Source organism: Nerophis lumbriciformis, linkage group LG29 (genome assembly GCF_033978685.3).
Source record: "Nerophis lumbriciformis linkage group LG29, RoL_Nlum_v2.1, whole genome shotgun sequence".
In the NCBI taxonomy this organism is placed as follows: Eukaryota; Metazoa; Chordata; class Actinopteri; order Syngnathiformes; family Syngnathidae; genus Nerophis; species Nerophis lumbriciformis.
In genome coordinates this window covers 18,814,706-18,827,500 of record NC_084576.2, presented here as the reverse complement: position 1 = coordinate 18,827,500, position 12,795 = coordinate 18,814,706, and the positions used below count along the sequence as shown (strand labels likewise).

The 12,795-nt window shown below is 39.0% G+C and overlaps 1 protein-coding gene across 4 annotated transcripts in view; it reads left to right on the top strand.

The window, feature by feature from the left end:
* Positions 1-12,361, top strand: part of mon2 (MON2 homolog, regulator of endosome-to-Golgi trafficking) — a 90,565-nt gene extending 78,204 nt beyond the window's left edge. For 2 of the 4 annotated variants that reach the window (XM_061924866.1, XM_061924864.1), the window contains 6 exons: positions 3,417-3,607; positions 5,947-6,007; positions 6,096-6,219; positions 6,438-6,645; positions 8,348-8,430; positions 10,760-12,361. In XM_061924866.1, the coding sequence (XP_061780850.1) occupies positions 3,417-3,607; positions 5,947-6,007; positions 6,096-6,219; positions 6,438-6,645; positions 8,348-8,430; positions 10,760-10,926 (834 nt within the window). In that variant the 3' untranslated portion in view covers positions 10,927-12,361. Of the gene's footprint in view, positions 1-3,416; positions 3,608-5,946; positions 6,008-6,095; positions 6,220-6,437; positions 6,646-8,347; positions 8,431-10,645 lie in introns of all 4 variants that reach the window. The other 2 variants (XM_061924865.1, XM_061924867.1) reach the window with 2 other exon arrangements.
* Positions 12,362-12,795: the final 434 nt, after the last annotated feature.

Sequence of the window (12,795 nt, the reverse complement as noted above, 5' to 3'; positions counted from 1 at the left end):
CAAGTACAAGCACACAAACACACTACTACTTCGGGGGAAGTACGAACAACAAATCAATGATTGAAGTGACAAGCTTGCAATCTTGCAAGACCCCATTTGTGGACAAGGAGACTACAGCCATCGAAGCACATTCAATTTATATATTAACTAGTGATAACAGAATCCAGTAAAAATATTCAACAGAGCTGCCCTCACTGCCTGCAAACTGCGAGTCTGAGCTAGCAACAACAGCCAAGCTAATGCTGCACTGTCTGGGCGCTGACGTTACACATTGCTTAGCAACAGGCACATACCCCACCCTTTAAAGGCACATACACCGCCCTTTGAAGTCATATACACTCTGGTCTCATGAAACATCTCAACTGCATAATGCCAGATATTTTAAGTTTTTTGTTGTTTTAAGTAACGCAATTATTATTTTCCCTAGTATATAATTACATTTCTCAAAGGGTAATTCCGTTCGTAATTCAGTGAAATTACTTTTTTGGTGAAGTAAGAAGTAACTATAATTATTTACTTTTTTAAAGTAATTTTTCAAACACTAACTGAGTAGTAATAAGAACCCCACTGTTACCACCAATGTACATACATTGTATGTATATATATATATATATATATGGTAACACTTAGTACGGGGAACATATTCACCATTAAATAGTTGCTTATTAACATGCAAATTAGTAACATATTGGCTCTTAATTAGTCATTAATAAGTACTTATTAATACCTTATTCTGCATGGCCTTATTATACAACCAGTAAGCCATTAACTAAGAGTCTTCCCTTAACCTCAGAATTATTGCTTATTAGTAACCCTAACCCTTATCCTTATATGTTCCCCTAGTGTCCAAATAACTCTAAATTAAGTCAAACATATTCACCATTAATTAGTTGCTTATTAACATATGTTCACCATACTAAAGTGTTACCATATATATATATATATATATATATATATATATATATATATATATATATACAGGTAAAAGCCAGTAAATTAGAATATTTTGAAAAACTTGATTTATTTCAGTAATTGCATTCAAAAGGTGTAACTTGTACATTATAATTATTCATTGCACACAGACTGATGCATTCAAATGTTTATTTCATATAATTTTGATGATTTGAAGTGGCAACAAATGAAAATCCAAAATTCCGTGTGTCACAAAATTAGAATATTACTTAAGGCTAATACAAAAAAGGGATTTTTAGAAATGTTGGCCAACTGAAAAGTATGAAAATGAAAAATATGAGCATGTACAATACTCAATACTTGGTTGGAGCTCCTTTTGCCTCAATTACTGCGTTAATGCGGCGTGGCATGGAGTCGATGAGTTTCTGGCACTGCTCAGGTGTTATGAGAGCCCAGGTTGCTCTGATAGTGGCCTTCAACTCTTCTGCGTTTTTGGGTCTGGCATTCTGCATCTTCCTTTTCACAATACCCCACAGATTTTCTATGGGGCTAAGGTCAGGGGAGTTGGCGGGCCAATTTAGAACAGAAATACCATGGTCCGTAAACCAGGCACGGGTAGATTTTGCGCTGTGTGCAGGCGCCAAGTCCTGTTGGAACTTGAAATCTCCATCTCCATAGAGCAGGTCAGCAGTAGGAAGCATGAAGTGCTCTAAAACTTGCTGGTAGACGGCTGCGTTGACCCTGGATCTCAGGAAACAGAGTGGACCGACACCAGCAGATGACATGGCACCCCAAACCATCACCCAACCATACAAATTTTGCATTTCCTTTGGAAATCGAGGTCCCAGAGTCTGGAGGAAGACAGGAGAGGCACAGGATCCACGTTGCCTGAAGTCTAGTGTAAAGTTTCCACCATCAGTGATGGTTTGGGGTGCCATGTCATCTGCTGGTGTCGGTCCACTCTGTTTCCTGAGATCCAGGGTCAACGCAGCCGTCTACCAGCAAGTTTTAGAGCACTTCATGCTTCCTGCTGCTGACCTGCTCTATGGAGATGGAGATTTCAAGTTCCAACAGGACTTGGCGCCTGCACACAGCGCAAAATCTACTCGTGCCTGGTTTACGGACCATGGTATTTCTGTTCTAAATTGGCCCGCCAACTCCCCTGACCTTAGCCCCATAGAAAATCTGTGGGGTATTGTGAAAAGGAAGATGCAGAATGCCAGACCCAAAAATGCAGAAGAGTTGAAGGCCACTATCAGAGCAACCTGGGCTCTCATAACACCTGAGCAGTGCCAGAAACTCATCGACTCCATGCCACGCCGCATTAACGCAGTAATTGAGGCAAAAGGAGCTCCAACCAAGTATTGAGTATTGTACATGCTCATATTTTTCATTTTCATACTTTTCAGTTGGCCAACATTTCTAAAAAATCCCTTTTTTGTATTAGCCTTAAGTAATATTCTAATTTTGTGACACACGGAATTTTGGATTTTCATTTGTTGCCACTTCAAATCATCAAAATTAAATGAAATAAACATTTGAATGCATCAGTCTGTGTGCAATGAATAAATATAATGTACAAGTTACACCTTTTGAATGCAATTACTGAAATAAATCAAGTTTTTCCAAAATATTCTAATTTACTGGCTTTTACCTGTGTGTGTGTGTGTGTGTGTGTGTGTGTGTGTGTGTGTGTGTGTGTGTGTGTATATATATATATATATATATATATATATATATATATATATATATATATATATATATATATATATATATATATATTGCACACTAACTGATTGTACTATGTTTAAATGATTAAACGGAAACATTATCTTGACATACATATTGCACACCGAGCGAAAATTTTTGCACCCCAAGGAAAAAAAGCAGATCACAGTATTAACAGTAATGTGTTGTAAAATCTTATGACTGTTGAGAAAAAAGCGTTCCTGAAAATGTAAATGAAGATTTAACCAGGTGTTTCTTCAATAGGGTACTGTAGTGCAGGTATTCTCAAACTTTGGTACGCGGGCTCCATCTAGTGGTAGAGCAAAGAATCACTTGATTAAAGTACAGTGTTTTATTTTCATATGTTCAAACACACAGTGTTACTGTTCAAACTGTGTAATGTTACAGTGGCCAAGAATATTAAATATTCTAGTTAACTAAAACCTCTGACTTGTTATTAATGAATATGTAGGCCACTACGCTACTGTATTTTAATATTGGTCATTATTGTGGTTTTTTTTTATGACGTTATTTGGTGAAAATGTTTTGAGAACCACTGCTGTAGCGTATTAAAAAAACAAACAAACAAAAAAAAACTTGTTTGTGGTGTTTACTTTTAAGGCAAATTTTTCTCAAACTCAGGTTTAAGTCCAAATTGTCCGTTGTTGGTGTGTATACTAAATGTCACTTACTTGTTCTTCGAAATTGTTTAGTTCCACATTTTCAAGCAACTTCAGTTTTCAACCTCGGCATTCTTTCCTTCCTCTCGTCTCCAGACGCTGAGAATGCCACTGGGTCTGAAGTACGCGTGTCCGTCGGAGAGCACCTGGAAGCTGGCCGTCTCCTCCCTGCTCAAGGTCCTGTCCATCGGGCTGCCAGTGGCCCGGCAGCACTCCTCCTCTGGGAAGTTTGACACCATGTGGCCCGAGCTGGCCAACGCCTTTGAAGACTTTCTCTTTACCAGAAGGTACGCCTTTCCACCGTTAACTATTTCTAAGTATCTAATCAAGCACGTCTGTCACATGACATAAACCGCTACCTGTCCCTCATTGGTTGAGCAGATTCAGATTCAACCATTGCGTCATTTGAGGATACACTGTTAGAAAAGATAAATATAAACAAACATGCTAACATTAGCTTCGCCTGTTTCTATACTGTAGCTCAGGACACTTAAGTGTAATACCCTATTGTCTCCACTTCATTCTTCTCTAGGAGAAGATGTGAGGTCACATACTAATGTTAGCTTACCCTATCGCCATGGGTTAGCGTTGGATGGTTGCTGACCAATGACGAGGACTGCAACGATCGTTCAAATGTCGACAATAAAATTTGTCGTCGACTATAATCATGACGTCATCCCTCGTGTTTTTCTGGGCCGAAGTGGGTACGCATTCCCACTTGCAAAAACATCGCCTGTGACAACATGTTTTTTAATTTACTGCCTTAAAGGGGAACTGCACTTTTTTTAAAATGCTGCCTATCTTTGACAATCCCTACGCAAGACAAGAACACCCATAAAGCAGTCTAAAAAACACATTTAAAAACTGCCAACAATACTCCATTTACATGTTGTGAGCTGAATATTAACCTAGTATGAACAATAGTTATCAGCTGATCAGAGGAACTACTTTTACCATGATCACAGAGAGCTAACTAGCTTATGTATCTATTGACATACTTTGCCGGTGAGCTGCTGCATCATCTCTGAGTTGGTAAAAGTTAGTTCTAGATTATAAATCATTCATCACATTTGTATAGTACGGGGGTCGGCAACCCGCGGCTCTAGAGCCGCATGCAGCTCTTTAGCGCCGCCCTGGTGGCTCTCTGGAGCTTTTTCAAAAATGTATGAAAAATGGAAAAAGATGAGGGGAAAAAAAATTTTTTTTGTGTTAATATGGTTTCTGTAGGAGGAAAAACATGACACAAACCTCCCTAATTGTTATAAAGCACACTGTTTATATTAAACATGCTTCACTGATTTGAGTATTTGGGGAGCGCCGTTTTGTCCTACTTATTTTGGCGGTCCTTGAACTCACCTTAGTTTGTTTACATGTATAACTTTCTCCGACTTTCTAGGACGTGTTTTATGCCACTTCTTTTTCTTTCTCATTTTGTCCACCACACTTTTAACGTTGTGCGTGAATGCACAAAGGTGAGTTTTGTTGATGTTATTGACTTGTGTGTAGTGCTAATCGGGCATATTTGGTCAATGCATGACTGCAAGCTAATCGATGCTAACATGCTATTTAGACTAGCTATATGTACATATTACATCATTATGCCTCATTTGTAGCTATATTTGAGGTCATTTAGTTTCCTTTAAGTCCTCTTAATTCAATTTATATCTCATGACACACTATCTGTATGTAATATGGCTTTTAATTTTTTGTGGCTCCAGACATTTGTTTTTGTATTTTTGGTCCAATATGGCTCTTTCAACATTTTGGGTTGCCGACCCCTGGTATAGTAGAAGGTTGTGGCCCTAAACCAAGTAATTGGTCAACTTTGGTATTCAACTTAGACCCGGAGATGGTGATAAAGACACATTTGTTTCGCCTTTTTTTTTTTTTTACCTGTTTGAGAATTATTAATAATTATTCATCTAAACGGAATGATATAAACATCCCATCAGTTGGCCTCCTAATGAGAGCAGACATTGTACAGTAAGTGACTAATTTATATTTTTTTATTTTACCACTATTAACTATTTACAGCTACTATTGCACTTAGCAATAGTATAATACTTAGAATACAATTGCAATACTTGCTGGATCTGCTTATCACTCGGCTTCTAAAACTTGTAGATCATCCTCCTTATTTTCAGGCTCGAAAAAATAACCTTCTGGATTTGTCCCAAAGTATTCTTTGTTGTCTGCCGTCATTAGTAGGAAATAGCAGACGTTTTGATGCGTCTGTGAAATTAACAAGCTGCTGTATGTTTAAAATGACCCCAAAAATGTATATATCACGTTATTATGAATATGCATAGATACTACAGCGTCTTTATAAATCGTTGATGGAGGTTTTTGGAGGTTTTTTAGTGTGCTTTATAGGCGGAATAGATTGAATCCCATTACCTTGATTGTTAGCTATCTTTTGCTAGCGTTTTATTTGCGGGTTAGAATACTAAAAAAACAAACAAAAAAACGTGTTCTTGTCTTGCATATGTATTGTGAATGATAGGCAAAATAAAAAAAGAGCAGTTCCCCTTCAAGTATCAAACTACTCGGGCCAACTAATGGTCCCCAGCTGGTTGCTGCCATTTCAATCACATTGATCAGGTTTATTTTTTTGTGTTGTTTACAGTTCGCCTCCAGATAACTTGTCCATTCAGGAATTTCAAAAGAATGAAGCCATTGACGTCGAGGTAAATACGTAACAAAAATGACGTCGTCGGTGTGACTTTTGTCATGTTCCCTCGTGTCCGCTTTATTGTTGTATTGTTTTTCTTTTAGGTGGTCCAGCTGATCAGCACAGAGATTTTACCGTTTGCCAATTTCATCCCCAAAGACTTTGTGGGCCAAGTCATGGCCATGCTCAATAAAGGCTCCATCCACTCACAGTCGCCTTCATTCACAGGTAGGGCGCCATGTTGCCTCTGACGCTAACTGCGACATTGGTTCTCAAACCACAATGTTTTGCAAATACTGTCGTCAAGTTAAACACAAATATTTCAGCCAAGGAACATTTCACTTGAGTTCAATCTTAGATAATCTTTGGTTAACAGTCTTTAATATGTTTTTATTTGTATCAAAATATACAACAAAAAGTAGCACAATAATGGTGTCTTTTGACAGAAGCCGAGATCGACGTACGGATGCGGGAGGGCTTCTCCAAGGTGTGCTTTGAGACCCTGCTGCAGTTCTCATTCAGCAACAAGGCGTCCACGCCGCAAGAGGGCTACATCTCGCGCATGGCGCTCTCCGTGCTCCTCAAGCGGTCGCAGGACGTCCTCCAGCGCTACGTGGAGGATGAGCGGCTGAGCGGGCGTTGCCCCCTGCCCAGGTACGCCCCTGTACCGCAACTCCCTTAAAATGCTTCATATTGGGAATTTAAAACTAAATAGAGAAGACATGTCGATGGTAACCTCAAAAGACAAACTAAAGGAGGTTTTATTTTTAGTAAATTGGTTAACGTGAGGAGTTTTTAGAATTGTGGGGTGCTATCTACATTTCCATCGCTATACCGCCCACATCTACCATGCACACTGGTACTTTAACTGACAAGTACCGTATTTTACGGACTATAGAGCGCACCGGTATGTATATAAGCCGTACCCAATAAATGTTAGAAAAATATATTTTTTCATAATAGCCCCACTGCCCTATAAGCCGCAAACACACACACACACACACATATATATATATATATATATATATATATATATATATATATATATATATATATTAGGGCTGCACCAACTCATCGATTAAATCGATTAAAATCGGTTATAGAAATAGTTGGCGATTATTTTAGTCATCGATTCGTTGGATCTATGCTATGCCCATGCACAGAGGCAATTTTTTTTTTTTTTGTCCTGTCCAGCTTCTCAGGCAAATCATATAGTTGATGTAGATGCCCATATCGGCTGTTCAGATTTACTTTACAAAAGAGAAGTGTAGGATACTTCTCTTGTTGCCTTGCAGAGGCATTTTTATTTTTATTTTTTTATTTTTTATTTTTTTTTATAAACCTTTATTTATAAACTGCAACATGTACAAACAGCTGAGAAACAATAATCAAAATAAGTATGGTGCCAGTATGCTGTTTTTCCCCCCCAATAAAATACTGGAAAGGATATAAATGTAGTTTGTCTCTTTTATCCGATTATTAATCGATTAATCGAAGTAATCGACAGATTAATCGATTATCAAATTAATCGTTAGTTGCAGCCCTAATATATATATATATATATATATATATATATATATATATATATATATATATAATAAAATTATTTACACAAAAAGATTTTGTAAATGTTTTTTTACATACCTTAATTGTTTCCAAACAGTCTCTGTAACACGGCAGTAAAACGGCTGATCAAACAAAACAGAAGATCAAACAAAACAGAAGTCATCGCCATGGACCCACTAGCTGCGGAAGCTAGCTCTCCAATCAGCTAAACAGACTCAATAACTCCACAGGGACGATTTGGTGAATTTACTGAGGAATTTATAAAACTGTAACAATAAATGCTTTACATCATGACTAGTGGAACCTCAATTTACCAACTTAATTAGCTCTTGAACATGGTTCGTAAATCGAAAAGTTTGTATAGTGAAGCAGAGATAACCATAAGGAGCAATGTGAATATGATTAATTGGCTCTAGCCTCCACAGAAGTCCCTGTTTTGGTTTAAAAAACACACTTTTAAGAAACTATGTGTGTGTGGGCGTTTGTGTGTAAACAAATATATATCTCAAACAGCTCTTTATTGTGTTTGATATACAGTATTATGTAGCATTTTATATTGTGTACAAACCTTCACTAAAATAGAGACTTTTAAACCAATTAACTTTGTAGATCAAGGTTCCATTGTTCTTCTCAGTCCTCTAAAAGTGTGTACCAACTTTTGTGCTGAGTCGGCTGAAGGCTCTGTTACAGTGTGAGAAATTTCAAGTGAGGTTACGGGACCAAACTTGGAGGATTATGGTGTAAAACATAGTGGGGTTTTTGTCAAATGTATTTTATTTTTCTTCTTTAGGCAACAAGTGACAGAAATCATCTTTGTTCTGAAAGCTATCAGTACGTTGATGGACTCGTTGAAAAAGACCCAGCCAGAAAACGGTGAGTATCAAAGTGTTCAATGTCTCCTTTTCTTTTCCGGGCTATTGAGCATGGTATATAAACCGCACCCACTAAATTCTTTGAAGAAAAACCCATTTCCTTCCATATATTCGCCGCACTGGACTATAAGCCGAAGATATATACGTTGTGGAATGAGTTATTTACACAGAAAGATTTTGTAAATGTTTATTTACATACCTTAATTGTTTCCAAACAGTGCCTGTAACACGGCAGTAAAACGGCTGATCAAACAAAACAGAGGTCATCGTCATGGACCCACTAGCTGCAGAAGCTAGCTCTCCAATCAGCTAAACAGACTCAATAATTCTACAGTGTCATTTTGGGGAATTTACTGAGGAATTTGTGAAACTGAAACAATACAAAAAGAATGCCATTGTAAGTTAATACTTACACAGACGGTCGCAAACGTGTTAGCATATTAGCTATTGCTAATGACGCAAGCTTCATTATATACAAATATTCATGAAAACACTCCTACGGACATCACACATGGGGCGGTTAAGTAAGAAAGAATTGTTTTAGTTATATTGTAAAACTTACAAATGTTGCTTGGCATGATAAATGAAGAGTCCATATAAGAAAAACCGCTATGGACGGCTAGAAGACCAAAGGGCACTTCTACTTGCGGTTCAAATCATTAAACAGCAGGAAACACTTATAGGCATTCATTCACCCAGCAGCACCTGTAGTGAGCAAACTCGTCCAAAAGATAGCGCCATAGCACAAACAAAAACACTCCATTTAAGTGTTTTTGCATGTGTTTCATGAAAACTATTTGCTCTATGGCAGGGGTCGGCAACCTTTACCACTCAAAGAGCCATTTTGACCCGTTTCACAAAATAAAGAAAACAATGGGAGCCACAAAACTCTTTTGAAATTTAAAATGAAATAACACTGCATACAAAGCTTTTTTTTTTTGCTTTGTGCTATGTATAAACCAGGGGTCTCAGACACGCGGCCCGCACCTTAATATGAAAATGTAATGTTAGTGCGGCCCGTGAGTTTTATATGAATGCCGCTTGACAGCATCACATTTGCCAACCCTCCCCATTTTTCCAGGAGACTCCCGAATTTCAGAGCAACTATTCTCTCGAATGTCTGCTGATTTTCACCCAAACAACAATAATAAGGGCGTGCTATGATGGCACTGCCTTTAGCGCCCTCTACAATCTGTACAAACAGCTTGCCAGCCCAGTCACATGTTGTATGCGGCTTCTGCAGACACACATAAGTGACTGCAAGGCATACTTTTTCAACAGCCATACATGTCACACAGAGGGTGGCCGTATAAACAACTTTAACACTGTTACAAATATGCGCCACACTGTGAACCCACACCAAACACGAATGACAAACACATTTCGGGAGAACAACCGCACTTTAACACAACATAAACACAACAGAACAAATACCCAGAATCCCATGCATCCCAAACTCTTCCAGGCTACATTATACACCCCCGCTACCACCAACCCCCCCCTCCGTGCGTCGATTGAGGTGGGCGGGGTTTGGTGGTAGTGGGGGTGTATAATGTAGCCCGGAAGAGTTAGGGATGCATGGGATTCTGGGTATTTGTTCTGTTGTGTTACAGTGCGGATGTTCTCCCGAAATGTGTTTGTCATTCATGTTTGGTGTGGGTTCACAGTGTGGTGCATATTAGTAAGAGTGTTAAAGTTGTTTATGTCACAACCCTCAGTGTAACCTGTATGGCTGTTGACCAAGTATGCCTTGTAGTCACTTACGTGTGTAAGTAGAGGCCACATACTACATGTGACCGGGCCGGCACGCAGATAGCATGGTGTAAAAGCGGCTGCGACGACATGTTTTAGAGGACGTTAAAGGCAGTGCCATCACGGCACGCCCTCAATATTGTTGTCCGGGTGAAAATCGGAGAATGTTTGCGCCGGGAGATTTCCGGGAGAGGCACTGAAATCCGGAAACCTCCCGGTAAAATCGGGGGGGTCGGCAAGTATGCAGCTGAGCCGCATCAGAGTGATCAAAGAGCCGCATGCGGCTCGCCGACCCCTGCTCTATGGCCATCAGCAAAGAAAAATCCATGAATCAGCCACACAGTTTTATGGGCCAAAGGGTTCAAAGCGTAGGAAAAAAAAGTAGCGGTTTATAGTCTGGAATTTACGGTATATTTTCCCAACAAGGCCAATTGTGAGAATTTTTTCTTTCCCCGCCACCACAGAAGATGGAATTGAGATGTTATTAAAATTGCGTCCTGGAAGTGCCGTTCGGGAGTGAAAATCAATGCCCTGCGCCTGTGGGGAGGAAATAATGTGCCCCTCCCTTTGCTCGGCAGTGGACGACAGCACGTGGGCTCAGGTGATCGCCTTGTACCCCACGCTGGTGGAGTGCATTACCTGCTCCTCCTCGGAGGTCAGCTCGGCCCTGAAAGAGGCTCTGGGGCCCTTTAAAGACTTCATGCAGCCCCCTATGACCAGGCTGGTCCAGAATGGAGACTCCTGACATGTTTTTGGGTTTGTTTTGTTTTTTTAAATGATGAAGAAATCTTGAATGTGTCTTCTTGATCCATGTGCTTTAAAAGTGGACACACATGAACTCCACGTGAGCTCCATCCATGAGGACCCAAAGTGACCTGAGATTTAAGAGCACCACCCTCAGGCCAAATCAGATTCCTCATCCTACCGCGCGTCATTGGTTACACCCCCCCCAACCCCGCCCCCATCCTCTTCCCTCCATTTTCATATACAGACTGACCGCAATGTTTGACAAACGTTAATGTAATTAGGAGGGACAGGAAGAGGAAAAAAATGGGGCCTTATGGGTCTGAAAATGAACACTTTGGTTCCGTTGCAACATTCTCAACAGTGATGATTTTATGCAAGGAAACAAATCTGAGCTGCAACATTCCATGTCATCACTTGTCGGCCATCTTGTGAAGGGATGCACGTCAATAAATGGGACAGGTCTACAATGGGTGTGCCTGACAGTTTTCTTCTGTGTCGATTGCTTTTTATGGGTGGTATGAGAAGAAAATGCGTTTTCCTATGAGAGAAAATGTTAAAATAATCATACACGTGTGCCCAAAGTATTTATTGAAATCTGGTTTATTGCTAAAATGTGCAAAGTGATGCACACTGTAAAATAATATGACAATTTCCTTTGTACATTAGGGCTGGGCATATTGATCCAAATATCAATATTATCAATGCTAAGGTGGCTATTGGTATCATATTGATACTAGTGTGATGGGATCAATACCCTTGTCGCAGATTTTCTTCTATACATCAAGAAAATTACTCAACTTTCCCTTTATGCAACAGCAGCGTCTTCTCTAGACTGTCAGTGTCAGCTTTGTCGCGGCATACTTTGCCCCTCCCCCTCTCTTTATTACTAATTATGATTTTCACAAACATCAGCATTTAATGGTAATTATTGTATTGTTTGATTAGATTTTAGTACTTGTGTGTATTTTTGTTGTTTTCTTCATCTGTAATACAGGGTTTCCGTGGGTCATTAAGTCATTTAACAAATTGTGCGAAAATGAGGGCCTTAAATGACATTAAAAAACATTAATTTCGATGTCCAGCGGCATGAGAAAATGTAATGCGGTGAAGTCGCACATGTATTAGCCAACCACAAGACGGAGATTGAAATTTCTTTGACGTGATCAACTAAGCAACCATTGCTGTCGCCACCACAACTGGCAGCTGCTGCTACCACTACAGAACAATAAATGATCAGATTAAACAGTCTTGTGAGCCTATTGTAATTCACAGAGTAAAAATGATTGTAAACTTTTAAACTATTAAAGATTATCATCGTCAAATGCTTACAATTGTGTCTATACAAAATGTTATGGTTTTCACCATCTGCAGTAGGACATTTGTTTTGAGTGGCATTAAAAGCATTAAATTAGATTTGCTGATACCTGCAGAAACCCTGTCATGGTGACTTTTTGTGTGTGCATAGTAGTAAATTATTCTTCATTTATATACTAGTACATTGTTTTAATTGTTGTATGAATAGAAAAAAACATGTTTTGTTGTTGCATAAAATAGTTTTCCTGTGATCTCAAAATCATAATCAAACTAGCTAGAAGCGAATTCATTAAGTTATTCAAAAATCATGACATTTCAAATCAAAAGTATCGGTATCGTCGATATTAGCCCTGTATTTACTTGGTATTGGATCGAGCCCAAAATTCCCAGTATCGCCCACCCCTGTTGTACACTTCTATGGAGGTTAATTCCTTTCTCTATTATAAAAGCTTTTTAGTTCGACACTTATGTAACTGATCAAATTGTGACAATTTCATTGGAAGCAAATGTTTTGTTTGAAAATTCTGTGTTATAAGATTTAGTTTGGGCAGCA